This window comes from Acipenser ruthenus, chromosome 56 (assembly GCF_902713425.1).
Source record: "Acipenser ruthenus chromosome 56, fAciRut3.2 maternal haplotype, whole genome shotgun sequence".
In the NCBI taxonomy this organism is placed as follows: Eukaryota; Metazoa; Chordata; class Actinopteri; order Acipenseriformes; family Acipenseridae; genus Acipenser; species Acipenser ruthenus.
In genome coordinates, this window is record NC_081244.1 from 3,426,347 (window position 1) to 3,448,808 (window position 22,462).

Consider the following 22,462-nt stretch of genomic DNA (forward strand, 5'->3'; position numbering starts at 1 on the left):
AATGTTTGTCATTCAATTAATTTGAGAAAGGAAAGATTCATGGGGCAGCAGTGTGGAGTAGTGGTTAGGGCTCAGGGCTCTGGACCCTTGACCGGAGGCCAGTTAATTTGAAGATATCTCAAAATAACCTCTTCATTTAGATATCTCTAATTCATTTTGAGATTCCTTGAAATGACTTCCTGATCATTGAACACTCTCTCTAAATGAACAGGAGGTCACCCAGGTAAGTGTTGAGTGGGGAAGGCAGATCCGCTCATTGAAGGCAAAGTTGAGGCTTTGTGTTTTGAACCCTCCTTCTTGCCTCAAACTCAGTTCTTTCTCTCACTCACAGAGAATGTAGAAGTCAATGAAGTCTTCAGGTAGAAACTGTTTTCTCTTTCCCTCAGTGAGAGAGAGCTGGAGATCTTTGCTGAATGAGGGAGACTTGGCAGGTCTGTGTAAATAATTGTCGATGCATAACATGAGAACTGCAATGCAATTTGTACAAAAACAAAGCACACTTGATATTTTAATGCTTAGACTGCACATGCTTTTAAAATGCAGAAAGGAAGAAAGTGCACTACATAGCGCAGGTGTTCCTAATGTTTTGGCCAGCTCTTTTGGACAGTGCTATATTGTGTGTATTTGCATGCTATGTGTATGGCAGGTGTTCCTATTGTAAATGGGCTAGCTCTTTGAACAGTGCTGTATTGTGTGTATTTGCATGCTGTGTGTATGGCAGGTGTACCGCCCTGTCTCTTTAAATTACAGGCTAACACTGTAGCCTGTAAGGTTTGTGGATTCAGGTAAACATGGAATTAATGACTTTGTTACGCTATAAGGATAAGACCAGACCATGTTTCAAATCTTAACAATGCTTACCATTTATTAGTTCCAAACACGCACATTACATTCTACAATGAACGCTATTGTTCAGATGCTTTCCATTGATACTGCAGCAACTCCTTCTCTTTCATATTCTGGGTTTATGTGTAACTGGAAGTTACATACAACATTTAAAAACTCAAGCACAATGTTACACTAGAACTAAAAAGAAATATGAGGCAATGTTTTGAAATTGGTGTCCTACACAAAATACACTGTCAGAGTCTTCTAGTCTCTTTAGACACATTATGAAATGAATTCAGTGTCACAAAGACAGGGTTTACTCAGATTATTTCTCTCAATCTTGAAGTTCATCTGAACACAATTAACACACAGCTTACTAATCATACTAATAGAAACCCTTCTTACTGATTAAAACAGCTTCTTATTTTCATTCAAATGCAGTTTATTATGTTAGGAAGTTAAACAGATATTAGCAGGAAAGACAACAGGCTATGTATTAAACCTAGTTCAAATGGGACATTTTAAAAGAGAATGATGTTTTTATCTATATATTGAATATGGGTATGTAGTAAACAGCGGCATAAAGGGTTAATGAAAAACACAGTTTAAGTCATTTATTTGTGTTTTATTCATCGTGTGTTAACATTTTATACAATTACAGGTTTGAAAACATTATTATTATTTTCAAAACCTTGTACCTGGGAAGGGGTTTCATTTTTACATCTGGAGTTGAAGTGGTTAAATACCAATAAAAAAACGCAAAAAATATTTTTTTGTTTTTACTCTGTTCACTATGAATAGCGAAAAAAAGTCGCTACGTGACTCATTTAGGACTACAGGGGGGTCTTTGTCCTCGAGCGTTTGTTTTCAGTAGCAGGCTCTATAGACTCAAGGAAGGGGACAAGCCTAAACCCAGAACATGTTGACATGCTGGTGTTCTTGCACTCAAGTACTGCGGACTACGAAAAATGCAACTTTGTATTGCAAAGTGACACCTGAAGAGACCAAATATAATGAATATCTTTAATTTCCTCAAAAAATTATTATTTAAAAGGGCTATTAATATTTGAAAACAAAACAGAACAAAACAGGTTATTTGTTTAACCCTTTGCCGTCCTATGTCGGACCTGGTCCAACATTGCAATTATTCCTATCAGGTCCAATGTCGGACCCAGTCCGACATCATCAAAAAGACGCAAAAAAACGGGTTTTTAGTCGTTTTTTTCTCCGGAAAAGCAGAGAAAACCATTCAATGGCCGAGACAAGCCGGAAAAAAAAAAAAAATCTCATGATTAGTCATACTTGCTCCTGGCATCTGATAATGGAGTCCATAAAGAAACAAGCTGGCTGTGACTGCATCAGCGCTCAGAGAATATCCCGGACATTTGCAGAGCTTTTTTCAGATATTACAGTAATAACATAATGACTTGGATCGCATTATTGAGGCGTTTGGTGATAAAAACGAGTGATCAGGAGATGATTGATCGGTATGTATGACTATTATTATTATTATTATTATTATTATTTATTTCTTTGCATATGTGAAAGCTATAGCAAACAAAAGGGTGGGGTGGGGCTGGAGATGCCTAGTGAGTGCTTTGTTGATATGCAGGGCCATTTAAACCCGTTTGACTGCGGGAAAAAAAATACTTTTAAACAGCGCGTCTAAAATTAACTGCGCGTGTGAAAATAAATTGGACCTGACGTGCCCTTAATAAATTGACTGCAAAGGATTAAAGTACATCCTGCTGCGAAATGCAATACTGTACAGAGAAGTTAGGTCATTTTTGCTTTACAAGAAAATTACTTTTTTTTCATGTCATCCCATTGTTGTTAGAAAAAGCAATAATTAACATATATTGTTGTTGTTAGAAAAAGCAATAATTAACATATATACAGTAGTTGTTTTTTGTCTTATGTGGTCAACTTAAAAATAAATAGTTTCTGCTTGTAAAGTTATAAAGATAATTTGTTTAATGGTCTCAATGCGTCATTTAGCTGCCATCATTTGACCTTGGCAGTTGCTTTCAGAAGGCTACTTTATTTAATACTTTACTATATTTTACATACTTTAGATATTGTAGAGTATTTTGTGTTGCTGAAATAGAGAAGCAAAGCATGTGCAATCATCTCGAGACATATACTGTACTGGGTACATAAAAATCTGTTTAAAATGGTTCAACTTGCTAGCTATTGAGTGATTAGTCGGATGAATAACAAGACATCGATTAATCAAAGCAACAGTCCATAGATTAATCAATTGCATTAATAATCGTTTCATGCAGCACTAGTCAGCAGATATTTGGTTTCTCTCCACTGTGAATTCGCTGGTGAAGTTTCAATTTGTCTATCCGGCTGAAACACTTCCCAGTCATTACAGTGGCTTCTCTCCTGTGTGAATTAACTGGTGTTTTTTAAGATTTGATAAGTGATTGAAACCTTCCCCACATTTAATACACGGATATGCCTTATCTCCAGTGTGGATTCGCTGGTGTATTTTCAAATGGCTTGACTTACTGAAACTCTTCCCACAGTCAGCACAGACATATGGTTTCTCTCCTGTGTGAATTCGCTGGTGCATTTTCAAGTTGCTTGACTGTCTGAAACTCTTCCCACAGTCACCACAGACATTTGGTTTCTCTCCAGTGTGAATTCGCTGGTGGTCTTTAAGATGTCCTAATGTCCTGAAACTCTTCCCACAGCCAGCACATACATTTGGTTTCTCACCAGTGTGAATTCGCTGATGTATTTTCAAATTGCTTGACTGACTGAAACTCTTCCCACACTCAGCACATACATTTGGTTTCTCTCCAGTGTGAATTCGCTGGTGGTGTTTAAGCTCTCCTAATCTCCTGAAACTCTTCCCACAGTCAGCACAGACATGTGGTTTCACTCCTGTGTGGATTCGCTGGTGCATTTTTAAGTTGCTTGACTGACTGAAACTCTTCCCACAGTCAGTACAGACATTTGGTTTCTCTCCAGTGTGAATTCTCTGGTGGTCTTTAAGAGATCCTAATCTCCCGAAACTCTTCCCACAGTCAGCACAGACATTTGGTTTCTCTCCAGTGTGAATTCTCTGGTGTTTTTTCAAGTTGCTTGACTGACTGAAACTCTTCCCACAGTCAGCACAGACATGTCGTTTCTTTCCAATGTGGATTTGCTGGTGCAGTTTCAGGTTTTGTAACCGACTGAAACTCTTCCCACATTCTGTACAGGACAGAGAGCCCTGCAAGCCTCTTGTTTTAAAATGGTTACCCTCCTCTTTAACATGGACAGGTTCTACTTTAGGAAGTTCATCTTTAATATAGATGGATTCTAGTACAGGACTCTCCTCTTTAATATAGATGGATTCTAGTACAGGACTCTCCTCTTTAATACGGACTGATTCTAGTACAGGACTTTCCTCTTTAATATGGACTGATTCTCGTACAGGACTCTCCTCTTCAATATGGACTGATTCTAGTACAGGACTTTCCTCTTTAATATGGACAGGTTCTACTTTAGGAAGTTCCTCATTAATATAGATGGATTCTAGTACAGGACTCTCCCCTTTAATATGGACTGATTCTAGTACAGGACTCTCCTCTTTAATATGGACTGATTCTAGTACAGGACTCTCCTCTTTAATATGGACTGATTCTAGTACAGGACTTTCCTCTTTAATATGGACTGATTCTAATACAGGACTCTCCTCTTTAATATGGACAGGCTCCATCAGTGAATCTTCTCTTTACAAGGATAATCCAGGTTTGTCTTCTGAACAAATATCCTAAAAAAAAAAAAAAAAAAAAAAAAGTTGAAATACAACCAGTTCACAAATGTGTTGTACCGAGTGAGATGAAGGAGACTTTCTATAACAAGGAGGAAGGAGAGCTGGACCAAAATCACAGAAACAAAGACAGTACTAAACAAAAAAAAAATATATCAAAATATGAAAAAAAAAACACCCACAGTTAACCTCTCAAGCATAAGATCCTCAGGAATACTTCTTATAAAATGACAGCATACAGTATTGTTGAAAAGTTTGACAGATTTTATAATGAAGTTTATTTTTAGTACTATGAAAGATTTGCATTTATACTTATTGGTGCTTGTAAGCACCCACAGAACTATCCAGGCAAGAGATGTAATAAACATTAATATACTGATGCACAATGAAAATGCAACAGTCTAAGTTTACATCAATAGCTCATTGGGCACATACATAATGTTATTTACATTATAAACAGTGAGCAGATTGTTGAGTGTTTGAGTAGTATTGTGCCTTGGGATAACAAAATACAGAGCTCAAGTCACGTGATTTCATGAAAACGCCAGGTGCTCAGTTTTTGGTATTTGAGTTGATTTAAAATTGCCAAAATGAGTTGATTAAAAATCTGTATAAATAGCCATTCAAAAAGACATGATTTTAATTAACGCAAGAACAGCGAAAGATACGACCATGCCCCGCTTGAGCAATGAAGATCGCCTGGTTGCTATCGGCATGATTGAAGGTGGCCTGTCTGTGAGAGAAGTTGCCCGGAGAATGAGATGTTCTGCTTCAACAATCAGCAAACTAGTCTAGAGAAACCAGGAAACCGGCTCTGTGAGGGACAGGCCACGTCTATGGAAGACAGAGGGTCACCACATCGGCCGACCACATCGTGGTGAGCGTTATGCTGACTGTTGTTAGTAGCTTATTGATCCCAGAATCTCATCAAGCAGCTTATTGAAGGATCCCAGGGTGTCAGCTTCAACAACATTACTGGGGAGTTGGTTCCAGACCGTTGGGGCGATGGAAGTGTGATGATGTGGGGAGGAATCTCCTTTAACACAGAAAAGACTTTGGTGCAGATTGAGGGTAACAATACTGCTCAACGATACAGTGACGAAGTCCTTGAGTCAACAGCAACTTACTTGCTTTTATCTGCTCCCTATTTTACTGCATTTAATCCTGTACTTTAGAGTACTGTAATCAGTCACAAGTGTTATTCAATCTGTAGTATTTTGTATTTAATTATATCCTGATGTAACTATCACTGACACTTATCTGCTCCGTTATTGAATCGTATTTTGTCATATACTTGTACTTGCTAGAACCAAAGTCATTGTATTTTATCTTGCTCTTAATTGTATTAATACTTGTACTGTGATTCTTGAAATGTATTTTGTTTATGACTGTAAGTCGCCCTGGATAAGGGTGTCTGCTAAGAAATAAATAATAATAATAAAAATAATAATAATAATAACAGTTTTTCCCTTCCTGCAAGCCAATCCGGAAGTGTCAATTTTCCAGCAGGACAAGACTACACAGTGCTAGGATTACAATTGCATGACTTCAAGAAAACAATGTCAAGGTCTTGCCATGGCTAGCTTTTTCTCCTGACCTTCCAATTGAACATTTGTGGGACCAAATCATCACTGCCATCCACAGGAGACAACTGTGACCAGCCAACCTTCGCCAGCTGGCTGGAGCTGCACAGGAAGAGTGGCGTAACATCCCACAGCAGTCTATCCAGAGGCTGATCAGGTCTATGTGTCAATGCTGCCAGGATTGTGTTAATGCTCAGGGAGGTCATACCCGATACTAACTTTGTAATGCTTTCATTTTGACAGTGTCAAGTTTCATACTGAAAACGTGTCATGATTCTTTGATCTGTATTTTTGTTCACATTTTCTGTGATTTTGTTTGATATCTATGTTTAAAATATTTGATTAAATCCATTAGACCTGAATGTTGCATTTCTTTTGTGCATCAGTATATAAAGTTTGTAAACCCCCACATTAGATTTTTTTTAACACTAGAACTACCGGACATACATATATACCCAGAACTAACGGAGCAGTCTTTTTAACTGCTATATTAAAATGTGTATAAAACTACAGCAGCGTTGCATGCTACGAAACTGTTCTGTGTTAAACAAAATTAGAAGTACAGATAGGACTATCAAACGCAATCATTTCGGATTGTGTTTGTGACACTGTTTTTGCAGCCTGCTTGGTACACGTGATGGACAGCAGGCTTGGGGGTAGTGTTGGAAGGGGAGTTCTGATTGGTTGCATTATGCAAAATGTTGCACATGTATGCAAATGCTGGGCTATAAAATGGGGTGGTTTTAGCAGCTTAGAGACGACTTTTGAGATGCAGCAGGAGCTTATCACACTGCGGAGCAGTAGAGAATTACAGTGCCCACATTTATTTGAGTGTTTTATTTTATACAAGTATTTTCTGTTTACCCGTCTTATTTTGCTTGAGTTCTGTTGGCTATTCAACAGTAATTTCCATCTCCAGTCTTGCAGCAGCTGGCTTGCTACACTATTATTCCTAACTTTATTTTTGTTTTGTAATATAATCATGCACAACAGGACTACATTAAAAAGTGTTCAAAAGCTCAAAGAATGGAACTTACAACTCTTCAAAGGATGTAACTTACAGCTGTTTAAAATGTGGATTGTTCAACTGTTCAAAAGATGGAATGGTAAAACTGATAAAAATGGGCATTGTTCATATATTCAAAAGATGGAACGTACAACTGTTAAAAAGATGGAAACTTATAACTGTTCAAAATGTGGAATGTAAAAAAAAGTACTTTGTGGAGTTTAGTTTGTGCAATCAACACAGACATGTGCAGTGATTGCCACACACTGCCTACTGTACATGGCACAACTGTCATTTGTCTGGTCTACTATATCAACTCCAAACTTCATGGAATAATAAAACTGTACAACCTTTGGGATCTTCTTTGCGTCATTCCCAATGGCAACGGATGGATGAAGCGTGCTCAGCATTTTTTTTTTTTTCTTGGTTTGCACTTGTAAACCGTTAGAGCAGCCCTTCTGCATCCAGAAGTTGACACATGACCCACTGATCGACCTCTGTCTAAGGTAGGTAATTGCTGCCTCCCGGGTGGTAACAAACATCTAACTTGAGTATGCAGCTGTGGCTATGTTTGTCTAAAATTTCTCCAACTTGGAGACTCTTTTGATTTTCAACTTCTACAACTTAGATCAGACTTGTGTTCGGTATTAAATAAACTGATAAGACTAGAAACACAGAATCAAAAACAGAGAGGTGAAGCTGAATTAGGACTGAAGAGTAAAACAATAAGGAACTTACTTCTGGTATTGTCAGCAGGATATCTGCAGCACGGCTCTGGCAGTCTTGTTTCTTCCCAGGTAAACAGGCATCTAAAAGCAACAGCAACAGTTCATAGATGTGGACTCCGCTGCACCACATTGACTACTTCAACCCCTGGGTCTGGGAGTGCTAAGAACACTGACCCCAACTCCTCAGCCAATCCCCAGCTGCTAGCATTCTTGTCACAAAACAGAGATATTAATATAGATAAACCATGTATAATCCTTCTCTCAATATGCTTTCCTGTTCTGATACAGATGTGATGCATTGAAACAGATTGGGAGTATTCTAAGACTTGTTATTTTAAAATCTACATATAAATATTTATACTTAATATATATATATATATATATATATATATATTATATATATATATATATTGGGTTTTATAGACAAATTATGGTAACTCAATTATTTTTCTGTGCGAGGTCTGTATGTCAAAATGTTAAAAAATGCAGATAATGTTAACAAAAAATATATATGTAGTTAAAACATGATGTTTACTATACTATTATTGATATACATCCATTTGAGTTGTTTTATTATTATTTATCTGTAATAAAACGAAATAAAACAAAATTTGTGAAAAGTAAAACGAAAAATTATTAAAAAATAAAATGAATTTCATGGGTCTCATTATTATTAGTATAGCTATGTTAAAGATACAACACCATTTCTGAAAATAATGAATAGAATAAAGACTACACTTCCAAAGAATGCTGTTTTATCTTGCATGGATGTAAAATCCCTGTACCCCAGTGTTCTTAGGAATGAAACGTTTGAGGCATGTAAAGAAGGATCAAATAACAGAAAAGAGAACACAATACCTACAGGAGAAATATTAAACATGATAGAAAAAAAGTTATTTTACATTTGGAAACAAAAGATGCACGCAGAATGACGGCCCAGCTCAAAACAAGGCATGCATTTTGCAAGCACATATCTGGACAAATGGGAATAAATGTTATTGAGTAAACTAGACAAGAAACCTTTAGAATACATAATATATGTGGAGGACATATTTGAACTATGGACTGTGGTGGGGTGCCCCACCCCTGTGCGTAGTTTCTGTTTTCTGTTGTATGTAGTGTGTTATTTGTTGGTGTGTATGTATTGGTTCTTTTGTGTGAAGTATTTTTTGTTTAAACCTTTTTGTTTTATAATAAACCAGTGCAACAGCACATTCACTCACCAAACTGTGTCGTGTCTCTTCCAGGTCAGATGTCACCACACAAGCCATCCGGGTCACAGGACACATGGAGAATAATCTGTTTTCCAGTTTCATAAAGTAGCAAATAATATCCAGCCTAACATTTCAGTGGATCTACGGTGGACAAAATGTGAAATTGAAATCTTAGATACCTTGGTTAAACTTGATCAAGGATCTATTAAAACAGATCTTTATTGGAAACCTACTGATATGCATCAGTACCTACATATGTCATCTGCACATCCGATCCATACTAAATAAAGCCGTGCCTAAAGGACTGCGTATAAGAATTAAATGAATCTGTTCTGATGAAAATGACTATAACAAACAGAAAAAGGAATTGAAAATAAATCTTAAACAAAGAAGGCATAAAGAACAGGTTATTAAGAGAGAGAATTAAAGAGTTGACAAACTGAATAGAAATAAACTACTTGAGTACAATAAGAGAGAAAAGAAGGTTGAAAGAATACCATCAATAACTACATATTCTAAATTATTACCCAATATTTAAAAAATAGTTTGGAAGCATTTACGTATACTTCATAATTCAGACTAAATGAAAAAAAAAAATCTAAAAGCGCTGGTAGTGGCTTTTAGAAGAGATGCAAATTTAGCTGACATTTTGGTCCACAGTAAACGTAAAGAGACACATTAAAGGACATTAAAACCTGTAAAAGCTCATGTAGCCTAATGTATGAAAATATTTGTAAAGATACAAGTGAAATCGCAAATAGAGAAAATAGATATTCAATAATAAGTAACTCAGCATGCAAAACTAGCAATCTTGTTTATGGTATATTTTGCAAACAAAATTAACAAAATAAAACCTGTAGGAGGGACAGGTACAGCATTAGAGACAAGAATACAGAATCACCTCTCAAACATAATACAAAAGTAAATTAACCAATAGTTCAACTCTTTACAAAAAATGAACACAACATGAATGACCGACAATTGAGATAATGTACAATACAGAAGAATAAAGGAAAATAAATAAATACATAGACTCAATACCACAATGTCTGCAGGTTTAAATAAAAAGGAACAGTAGATCGTTACATCACAGGAAATGACAAGTACCTCCACTGTTTATTTTCAAACACACAAAGGTGTTAACCATACAGAAACATTGGGTATCATTTTATATATATATATATATATATATATATATATATATATATGATTTAGTTTGTATTCTCTTTGCTGGTCCGTCTTTAATTATCGCTATAATTTATGCAACTTGACTTTTTTAAAAGCACAAAAGCTGCAATGGTGAAAGACTTACAATCATCAGATGCATTTAACCCTATTCATGAATGTTTTCTGCACAAACAACCATCCCTTGTCCAAGAAATACAGTGATGTAAACAAGTCAAACTTTTATACATGCATACAAACTACATTTTAACCGGTAAATTAATGAATCTGTAAGTTTTCTGCCAGTTCCGTTGCCCAGGTGAGGTCAACAACACACACATAAATTAAATGCGCAGGCAGCTTTTCACAAAATGCAAACAAACTAAGCATTCCAGTAAAATCCTAGGGGTGTGCCGATTCATCGATCCGCATAGTGAACCCTGATATTTTTCTTGATGATACGATTATCGATACAGTGACCCTGGGATCGGGACTGTAATCTGCTAACATAAACATGAGCATGCATTGATTCGTGTCTACACTGATAATTAAAGAATACTATTTATTAGCATGTACTCTAGCAACCTCACCTACCAGTCACTGTGTGTTAAAGCATAAGTAGCAGGGTTCAGAAAAATGTAATGTTACAAGTCCCCATGTGTTGCTACAACTGTTTAAATAACGTACCTGTCAATTATTTTTTCATTGTTAACATCCTGACAACTTTTTACACTTAAATCTTTAAAGTATGTTTCAAAGCTTTTTTCAAAAGGTCTGCTCTAGTGCACTGGGGTTTGAGATCTGTCTTCTTAATCAGCAGGAATTATTATAATAAAAACATAAGTGCTCTGGATTTTTTGTTCCGATCAAGGATCGTTATTGCTGTGCTATCTGTTTCAGAATGTAGGCAATAACCCTTACAGTATCAGTGTACTAGTTAGTGCCCATTTTGAAAAGAGCTTTGAAACAGACTTTAAAGTTATAAGTGTAAAAAGTTGTCAGGATGTCAATGAAAAAAAAATTAAAAATAATAGACACAAAAAAATGTTGCACACGTGCCATTAACAAAATGTCCAGAAAACTTAAAATAATGAAAATAATTATAACGAAGGGCTGAAACACAGGAAAGAGCTCAATAAACAAAGGAAGTGAAAAGGTTACTGTATCAAGCTGAAAAAAACGTTATCTTTGTGAACTCCAATAAACCAATGTTATCTTTCACCAGTTAAATTGTAGGGTGCCTAAATAAAGTTTTGAGTCAACACGAATAGATTTTTTTCATCTGTTGCATCTTCTTTAGCAACCGCACCATCGCAGATATAATAGAATTAGTAATATTGTTTACTGTCAGGAGTTTAAGGATGATTTCATTGCGCAGCAGATTCACCAGTTAGATGATGTGCTGATAATCTCTCTTCAGCCAAAGAAACAGGCATAGTAATTTAAGACATTACCTCAATGAAAAACAGTAATGTAGTGTGAGTTTTGTACTAAAGCAGGATCAGCTGCTGCAGGGAAAACAAAGTTTATTTCTCAAACTGACCATTTTAAGAAAGGTGAAAGCAGTATGCATAGAACTACTTGGGGCTGTAATTAGGAAGTGTACTGGTGAGAGAGAAAAAAAAACATTAAGGAAAATGAAATGGACTGCAGCTTGCTTGGTTGCAGTAAAAGAAACCTGCTATTCACTAAATTTAGTTCTTAGATTGTGTTAATGAAAATATCTCAAATATATGACAATGTACTTCCTGCGGTGTATTTAATATCGTAAATAGCACAACGAACTCACTGCAATTTAAACTTGTTTGTACTGAACAATAAACGGCTATGTAATCATAAGAGCTGTCTGTGTTACATGCTGTCAGATTAGGACTTCACTAACACTGAGCATGGGTGCTGCAGCACGCTGTTTCCAGTATCACTTTAGTGTCTGAGCACGTTGTTGTATTTTAAGCAGTTGAATATGATAGCAACCAGCTTGCTCCTGAAGCGGCACCAGCAATTGGATTTGGCTGAAGGCCATTGGCTCTAAAGGCAAAAACTGTGTCTGGAGCCCTGATTTGTAATTTTGCTTTAAAGAAATGGATTTTAAAGAATAAGCTTATTTGATCAAAAGTGTTTTACCAGTGTTACTGCAAACACTTGCACAAGCAAATGAGACAATTGTGTGATTTCTATGTTTCATGCTTCTGTTCTTGTTTGCTTCTTTTTTAAGTCCAACCTCATCCATCAGAGATGTCTTTTCCATGCCCACAGTTTGCTTCTGTTTCAGTCGTTTTTGCTTGTTCACATAGTCATGATATTTCTGTCTGGCTCCTGAGGTTGACATCAGGCGCTCTTTTGTCATCTCTACATGTCTAACTCCTCCAACAGCTTTAACATCACCATCAATGACTCTCTGTGCCACCAGTGACTGCTCCTGGAGATTCTCCACAACCAATTCTTTATGTTGGTATGCGAAGGTAAAGCCAACTCTCACGTTTTTGTATAAAGTTTCTCCACACACACACACACACACACACACATTTAAAACATTTGTACTGCGACCATTGGTATGCATTTATGAAGTTATTGATAATGTGACATTTGACTATACATTTTAAACTAGTGTGATTATATTGAGAGTAAACTATTGAGAAGCACTAAATTGATACTTAACTACAAATACGGTATGGTTTCGATACGCATTTTCTTTTAAACTATGCAATTCTGCTGCCAATAGTGAAACAACAGGGCCAAATGAGAAGTATTCACATTGTACGTGATTATTTTGATTAGAGTAACTACTTGCAAGAGCGAAATAAAATACTACTGTGCTAGTAACATCTGTTAAGAAACACTGACTAAACAATACAATGTTACGTTTACATGTCTATCTAGATAATATATCGTGTTATCAGAATATATATATATATATATATATATATATATATATATATATATATATATACACACACACACACACACTGCTGTGCTAGACATGTTGCATTGTTCTACTCTGATAAGCCTCCACTAGTGTTTTCTACAACAACCTTGACTTGCATGATAAAGAAGGAAAAACACTGAGTGAAATCGAGCGTCCTTCTTCATGCAAGTTCAGTGTACAGTACTGCAGAGTCTGCAGTGGAGTGGAGCGTGACCTTACCCTAAAAAATACCTGTGTTTGTTATGTGGTGGTGCGCGGCGCGCGAAAGCAATCGGTCCCGTGCAGGGCTGACGGCTGGAGCTGTTACTTGTTTTTAAAAAAATGTATAAATGTTGGGTATTAATTTATCAGAATTGTGTTTGTTTGTTTGTTTGTTTGGCCAGGTGCAGAGGGCAGCAGAAATGCCCCCGGCCTCCCCGCCCTCGAGGTGGGCCTCTGTGTGTATATACAATTATTTTCTTTAAATAGTATTAGATGAAGCAAATTGTTTTCAGTACAACTAATGCATGTAAGTGTCTGTACCGGTTAACAAATGTGATCAAACAATTTTATATTAAAAAACTTACTCATTCATTCAGCTACGCCAGTCTCCTCTCTCTCCTTCAGATATTTTTTTAAAAAAAAAAAAATATTGAGGAGAAACGACGCAAAAACAAACTCTCCCCCACTCTTGCCTGCCATTGGTTGAAGCATCATTCTGAGCCGAGGAGCCCTCCGGTGATTGGACGCCCTGGGGCTCTCCTAACCAATAGAGGATTAGTTCTGTTGCAGTTTACCAGATGCATTCATGTATTTAAAACAAGCACTATTAGCTTTATTCATTTTATCAAAAGTGGATAAAAGCTAATCTGTCAGCTAATAAAAATGACAAGGAAATGTTGGTTAATTTATAGAATAGCCGGTTCATTTATAAAGTTGCAAATGGCTAATAATACTTTTAATTGCTGTCATATATAATACAAACACACGAGTTAATACACTAATACATTTTAATTCGAGTATTAACTTTCTAGATACCGTTTTGAGACACAATAGTTTCTCTCCCATTGAAATGAATGAAAAAGCATTCCCTGCTGTTCTCACGTCTCTCAGTAGATGGCACCAGGCTTCCACGCAAGTACTGTCTGCAGGCAAACGACACAGCGCCGGTGTAACAAATCTGTGCGCAGTTTCACAGTAAATACGATTGCATGGGTGCATGTCTAATAAGTTGTTACACTAGACTTCAGTTTAACAGTAGTTTTGTTTCAGTCTAATCAATCGTGGGAAACCACTGAATCTACAATTGAATAAGTGCTTCTACAGAAACTACAATCTTATTCCTGGGTGAATGTTTGCTACTTTTTTACCAGAGTTCAGGTTTCTGTGCATAACCAGTTCATCAGAAACTAGATTGATGACTTTCCAGTTAGTTTAAATTCCCCATTCTAGTTCCAGGCAGGCAAAGCATTGCTTAAATAGCTGTTTTTATTGTATTCTAAACTCTTTTCAGAATGTAGTAAACTAACACAGGCACCAAGAACAAGCAATTATATTGTAGTGTCAAACTTAACAATATTGTGGGACTCTCTCTGTCTCTCTGTCTGCCTGTCTGTCTGTATCTGTAGTATAAAAAAAAACTGTAATTCTTCATATCCAGGCAACTGAATATGTGTGTGACAGGGCAGAGGCACCGCACAAGCAAAATATGTGTTTGTTGATTACAAGTTTAATTGTATGATTGTTCAGTTGTTTTATCAGATCATTGAAAAGTGTGTAATGTGGCCAGGTGGTGATTGATTTATTGCTTGTCCAATCACCCCTGGCCACACCCTATATAAAAGTAAATTAAATGTGTGCATGTGGAGAGCCCATGGAGAGAGCAGGGCTGAGATCAGGACTGAGAGCAGGACTGAAAGCACATGGAGAGAGCAGGGCTGAGAGCAGGGTTGAGAGTAGGGCTGACAGCACATGGAGAGAGCAGGACTGAGAGCAGGATTGAGAGCAGGGCTGAGATCAGGACTGAGAGCAGGGTTGAGAGCACATGGAGAGAGCAGGGCTGAGAGCAGGGTTGAGAGCTGGGCTGAGAGCAGGGCTGAGAGCACATGGAGAGAGCATAGCTGAGAGCAGGGCTGAGATCAGGGCTGAGAGCAGGGTAGAGAGCACATGAATAGAGCAGGGCTGAGAGCAGAGCTGACTGCAGGGTTGAGAGAAGGGCTGAGAGCAGAGCTGAGAACAGACTGAGAGCACATGGAGAGAGCAGGGCTGAGATCAGGGCTGAGATCAGAGCTGAGAGCAGGGTTGAGATCAGAGCTGAGAGCAGGGTTGAGAGCAGGGCTGAGAGCACATGGAGAGAGCAGGGCTGAGATCAGGGCTGAGATCAGAGCTGAGAGCACATGGAGAGAGCAGAGCTGAGAGCAGGGTTGAGAGGGCTGAGAGCAGGATTGAGAGCAGGGCTGAGAGCACATGGAGAGAGCAGGACTGAGAGCAGGGTTGAGAGCAGGGCTGAGAGCACATGGAGAGAGCAGAGCTGAGATCAGGGCTGAGATCAGAGCTGAGAGCACATGGAGAGAGCAGAGCTGAGAGCAGGGCTGAGAGAAGGGCTGAGAGCAGGATTGAGAGCAGGGCTGAGAGCACATGGAGAGAGCAGGACTGAGAGCAGGATTGAGAGCAGGGCTGAGAGCACATGGAGAAAGCAGGGTTGAGAGCAGGGCTGAGAGCAGGGTAGAGAGCACATGAATAGAGCAGGGCTGAGAGCAGAGCTGACTGCAGGGTTGAGAGAAGGGCTGAGAGCAGAGCTGAGAACAGACTGAGAGCACATGGAGAGAGCAGGGCTGAGATCAGGGCTGAGATCAGAGCTGAGAGCACATGGAGAGAGCAGAGCTGAGAGCAGGGCTGAGAGCACATGGAGAGAGCAGGGTTGAGAGCAGGGCTGAGAGAAGGGCTGAGAGAAGGATTGAGAGCATGGCTGAGAGCACATGGAGAGAGCAGGATTGAGAGCAGGGCTGACAGCAGGGCTGACAGCACATCGAGAGAGCAGGACTGAGACCAGGGCTGAGAGCAGGGCTGAGAGCAGGATTGAGAGCAGGGCTGACAGCAGGGCTGACAGCACATGGAGAGAGCAGGACTGAGAGCAGGGTTGAGAGCAGGGCTGAGAGCACATGGAGAAAGCAGGGTTGAGACCAGGGCTGAGAGCAGGGCTGATAGCAGGATTGACAGCAGGGCTGACAGCAGGGCTGACAGCACATGGAGAGAGCAGGACTGAGAGCAGGGTTGAGAGCACATGGAGAGAACAGGACTGAGATCAGGGTTGAGAGCAGGGCTGAGAGCACATGGAGAAAGCAGGGTTGAGAGCAGGGCTGAGAGCAGGGCTGACAGCACATGGAGAGAGCAGGACTGAGAGCAGGGTTGAGAGCAGGGCTGAGAGCACATGGAGAAAGCAGGGTTGAGACCAGGGCTGAGAGCAGGGCTGATAGCAGGATTGACAGCAGGGCTGACAGCAGGGCTGACAGCACATGGAGAGAGCAGGACTGAGAGCAGGGTTGAGAGCAGGGCTGAGATCAGGACTGAGAGCAGGGTTGAGAGCAGGGCTGACAGCAGGGCTGACAGCACATGGAGAGAACAGGACTGAGAGCAGGGTTGAGAGCAGGATTGACAGCAGGGCTGAGAGAAGTGGGTTGTGCATGTCACCCTGCACTAGGACAGCTGTTGGTGAGAATAGTTTGTTTGATGTAAGAGTTTTGTTTAAATATTTTATTTGTGAATTAATAAAGTGCATGGAAGTGCTTAAAACTGCAATTCTGTGTCTGAGGTGTGCTACTTTTGCCGCTGACCAGCCTTGACCGCCCACCACTACGGCACAAAGTGCTCCTATTGAAATGATCATGACTAAAATAATCCAAATGGAAACTACAGCTCCCAGCATACCTCTGCATTGGCAGCAACAGGGAGGGATGACGGGACTTGTAGTTTATATAGGGATCTGTTGATGCAGAGAGGAGATGTCACTGACAGGCTGATTATTATTATTAGGCTTCCCAGCCTAATAAGCCATTTTCTTTAACCACTGGACCACAAAATTTCAAATATTCGCTACACATACTCATTTGGACCAATAAGAGCACAGAAATTACTACATGTACCAACTTTAATTGGCACGTTTTCTAAAAAAAAAAATGACACAAGCTACTTATTTCCTATGTTGGTGTCTAGTCATTTTATATTAGTATTTATCTTGCTCTTAATTGTATTATTACTTGTACTGTGATTCTTGAAATTTGTAATTGCTTCTTATGCACAATGTAATTGGCCACAGTAGCCAATAACCTTTGGTGTATCAATTTAGACAAGAAGACATCAATATAAAATAAGGAATAAGGGGCCTTGTTCATTATCAAATATAATACATTTGTAAATAATTGTTATCTCTCAGTCTCCTGCTTTACCATCAAAAACAGTAAGGGTCTTCACAATCTATTATTATTATTATTATTATTATTATTATTATTATTATTATTATTATTATTATTATTATTATTATTATATAAAAAAATATTTTGTATAGCGCCGGGGGCGTTTCTTTACAATATTTGCCAGAAGCCCCGCCAACTATGGAGACCCAGCGTTCATTATGTATTACTAACATCTTCAAATACTTCACATGCAATACACTACGCATTCTATTTTGTTAGCTACACATAAAAATGTGGGCCAATCCGTTCTTTAGAAATGAAATATGAGCCAATGAATTTAAAGAAATTAGTATGTGTACTAAACAATCCAATAAAAAGCCGCCTCGCATTTTCCATTCCCAAGTGATTGGGAATCTGAGTCTTTGACTATTTTTAAAAGCCGTCTCAAAACATACTTTTTTAAACTTGCCTGTCCAATTTTTTAACTTCTGTTTGCACAATGTTTTTTATATGCCTTTACTTTTCCTGTATTATGTTTTTTTTTCTGTCACCTACAAATTCCAATAATCACCGAGTCTTTTTTAAACGGCGAGTTATGAATAATAATACAATGCACGTCATATACTAGATGTGGTCTTTATAGTGGATTTGATTGTTTTTATTATTATTAACAGTGGTCGATGCAATTCAGTTTTTCAATGCGGATTCGTTCTTCTGCTTGTACATTTTCAAACGTTTTGCATATCCTTGTTTACTTTTTCTTTATATTTTTGTACAATACAATGGCATTGTGTTATAAAATAAAACTGTTACTCATTCACTCACACAACCTTTTAACGATGTTGCTGGAATGTTGCAATTTAGTTATGTTAATGCTATAAGGTTGTATGTTAGTGGCTTCTCCATGATTGCATCTGAAGTATTTGAAGATGTTAGTGATGTTACATAGTAAACGCTGGGTCTCAATAGTCGGCGGGGCTTCTGGCAAATATTGTAAAGAAACGCCCCGAGTAAAACAGCACGGTCTGCTTCTGAAATGTCCGTACCAAGTGTCTAGAGTTTAAAACATTAAAATGTCCAATAAAAAAAGAATACAAAGCTTGACTATTGGCTGCTGCTATGTTAGGCTTGTTACAATGTATGAACTTAAACTGAAGAAAAAAAAGTTTTAAAATAAAACGCTACAATTTTACCTTTCAGTTTTACCTCACTTAAGGGCCACGTGTGTAGTTTTATAGATTGTAGTTTCAAGTCAATTTTGATCTTAAGAAAACTATTTGTTACAGAAAAACGGTAAATAAAACTAAAGTATAGAGTTGTTGTATTTTTTTTTAAATAATACAAATAAAATAAGGCATATGTTGACCCAGCCGTGTGGGAAGACACCAGTTTGGGTCTCTCTTGGCGATGCTGGAGCAGCCTGTAAGCTTATGCAGAAGTACATGAATACAAAAGTTTTCAAAAGTACAGACTGAAGGATTATCAACTGAACTAAACAGTCTTTAGGCACGTATTTAAACACTGAAATCAGGCGTTTCTGCTGAAACACACAGATCAGGAATGTCTAGTTAAGCTTATTTAGTTTCAAGCTTAAAAACATCAAAAAAAATAATATGCTCCAAACATTGACTATTATTGGCCGTATTGTAGACAATGTCCAACTTTGTTACAACGTATTTACTTAAAACAAAAAACAGTTTTAAAACAAAATGTGACAAACATAGGCTGTGTCTATTCTTGTGTAAGCATGAAAAACTGAGAGACAATTGTACAAGCGACAGCCCCCCTCCCTCATGTCCAAGGGGCTGGGGATTACACTGGCCTGTGCAGATAGGCTATAGGTGATAAGTGCCTGGTTGTGTTTTATTTTGAGACGCTGTTCAAGAGTTTGCTGTAATTCATTTAGGTAGAATGAGAACAGTTTCAAAGAAGGGAATCATAAACCATTTGTAAATTAAGTAAAACAACAACTGGCTTTGTGGGTGTTTGTTAAATACATAAAGCCCGTCCTTTAACGTATAGATAACCCCTCTCAATAACATAGACTTCTCATTACACAGCATGTCACTAACCGCTTAAAGGTTTTTTCCATACATATGGTTATTATGCATTTAAATAAAACTGCATGAAAAGCTGTCAGAAGTGACGAAATTGAGCACTGCACTTTTTCAGTTTTCACTGATTGATCGATTTGCACTGTTTGTTATAATTTTGCTGTGCTTATTTATTTGGTTGTTTCATTTTGTATTACTTACTATGTTCAGTTTTTGCTTAGTGTGTTTTGCTATTTTGTTGTATTTATTATTAGTACACTGGTGACCAAATGGTGGAACTGATTGATATTGTGAGGAACCTAATTGCATCACCTGTTACCCATTACCTCATTCCGTTACTAACTGTCTATAAAAGGTGTGTTGCCTGCACAGGGAAAAAACACAACCACAGAGGCGTGATTACAGACGGCAGGTCGGACAGACGTAATGGAGGAGGAAGAGGAAGAGGAAGAGGAAGAGGAAGAGGAAGAGGAAGAGGAAGAGGAAGAGGAAGAGGAAGAAAGACGACATTTTGCTGGTTGCAAGAGCAGTCACGGAAGGAGCTGGAGACGTGTTTAGGGAAAACAACATTAAAAGTAAACGTCATTGTGGGCAGAAACAAACATAAGTGAGGATAAAAATATGCAGGAGAAGGTGGGGGAAAAGGAAACAAAGAAAAAAAAGAATCAGTTAAAGAAAAGTGGTACAGAAAGTGAGACTGAAGATGAAATGAAGGAAAGTAGGAGGAATGCTGAAAGTAATGTTAAAGAATATGTAGTTATTATGAAAGCTTTAGAGGAAGAAAAACCAATTGGAGAGATAAATCCGCTCAAAATTGCTAAGTGGATTAAAAGTACGGTTGAGAACATTGAAAAGGCAAAGAAAATGCAGGGAGGTGATTTGTTGGTAGTGTGTAAAACAGAGGCTCAAATGAGAAACTGCTGGAGTTAATGTTAGATAAAGTAAAAAATAAAATGTCAGCTACTGTTACACAGCAGGGAGGGAGGTTAATTCTCTTGTATGTGGTTTTTGTGTGGATTCCAGCGCATACAGGAATGGAGGGGGAGGGGGAGGGGGAGGGGGGGGGGGGGGTACAGTTGTCTCTGTTTGTCATGCTCACACACAAGTACACAGCTTATGTTTGTCGCATTTTGTTTTAAAACTGTTTCGTTTTAAATACGTTGTAACAAAGTTGGACATTGTCTACAATACGGCTGCTGACAGACAATGTTTGGAGCATATTTTTTTTGTTGACGTTTTTATGCTTGAAACTAAATACATTTAACTAGACATTCCTGATCTGTTCATTTCCGCAGAAACGCCTCATTGCAAAGTGTTTAAATACGTCCATAAAGACTGTTTAGTTCCGTTGATAATCCTTCAGTCTGTATTCATGTACTTCTATAATAACAACTCTATACTTTCGTTTTATTTACCGTTTTACTGTTGCAATTCGTTTTCTTAAGATCAAAATTATCTTGAAACTACAATCTTTAAATCTGTTGCTTTAAAACGACACACATGGCCCTGAACTGAGGTAAAACTTCTGTAAAAACTACAAACATGTGACAGGAAGAGGTAGTGGCACTTCCAGTGTTATTATTATTTATTTCTTAGCAGACACCCTTATCCAGGGCAATTTACACTTGTTACAAGATATCACATTATTTTTACATACAATTACCCATTTATACAGTTGGGTTTTTACTAGAGCAATCTATGTAAAGTACCTTGCTAAAGGGTACAGCAGCAGTGTCCCCCACCTGGGATTGAACCCACGACCCTCTGGTCAAGAGTCCAGAGCCCTAACCACTGCTGCCAGCCACACTCGCAATTCTTTCTGTTTGTTCAGTCACAGACAAGCACTGACATTGAAAATGTTTGTAGCATTTTATTTTGAAGCGTTTTTCTTCAGTTTAAGTTCATACATTGTAACAAGTCTAACATAGCAGCAGCCAATAGTCAAGCTTTGTATTCTTTTTTTTATTTTATTTTTTTTATTTTATTTATTGGACATTTTAATGTTTTAAACGCTAGACACTTGGTACGGACATTTCAAAAGCAGGCCATGCTGTTTTACACATGTAAATAATGCAATAATGTTTTTAAAATGCTAACTTACAAATGTATACAGAGTCTCATATTACTTTATTTTTATTTGTGTCGGGGCAATATAGCGCTGGACATGCAGCCTTTACATGTGTTAACAATTCACATTCCTCCTTTTTTTTAAAATTGTTTTTCATTTTTAAGTAACTGCATTGCAACCTTATTTTTTACCATTTACTGCAACGATTCGCCATTGGTTCTGTCACATGACCCGTTTCTTACCTTCGAACAAACGTACCAGCGATGCTGTTAGTCAGTGCTCGGGGGGGGGGGGGGGGGGGGGGTTCTTATCTTCGAGCAACGCCCTTAGCTCCATGCGAGGTACAGTTTAGTGTACAACAGTGTTCTGTTTGCCTCAGACACATTTAAGGTTTGTAGCATTTTATTTTAAGTTTTTTTCTTTAAGCAAATACGTTTTAACGAAGTTGGGAGTTGACTAAAATACGACTGCCGATAGTCAAGGTTTGTATTTTTTTTATTTCTTTTTTATTGGACTTTTTAATGTTTTAAACTCAAGACACTTTTAGGGACATTTCAGAAGCTCTGTGTGTTGCCTTTACATGTGCTTGGCTCTCAAGCTGTGTAAAATAAATAAATGCAATAAGGCTTTTTAAAATGTTAACTTAACAATGTATACAGGTTCTCACATTTTATTTGTGTATTTGTTTGTTTATTTATTTATGTGTTGGGTTAAGTATTTACATTTCTTAA

The 22,462-nt window shown here is 37.9% G+C and overlaps 1 protein-coding gene across 1 annotated transcript; it reads right to left on the reverse strand.

The window, feature by feature from the left end:
• Positions 1–866: 866 nt before the first annotated feature.
• On the reverse strand, positions 867–13,967 carry LOC117404235 (zinc finger protein 135-like). Its single transcript, XM_059017419.1, has 4 exons — positions 13,785–13,967; positions 9,138–9,269; positions 7,925–7,995; positions 867–4,597 (listed from the first exon to the last, which is right to left on the reverse strand). The coding sequence occupies exon 4, from the start codon at positions 4,541–4,543 to the stop codon at positions 3,203–3,205; it is 1,341 nt and encodes a 446-aa protein (XP_058873402.1). The 5' UTR covers positions 4,544–4,597; positions 7,925–7,995; positions 9,138–9,269; positions 13,785–13,967; the 3' UTR covers positions 867–3,202.
• Between the last annotated feature and the right edge of the window lie 8,495 nt (positions 13,968–22,462).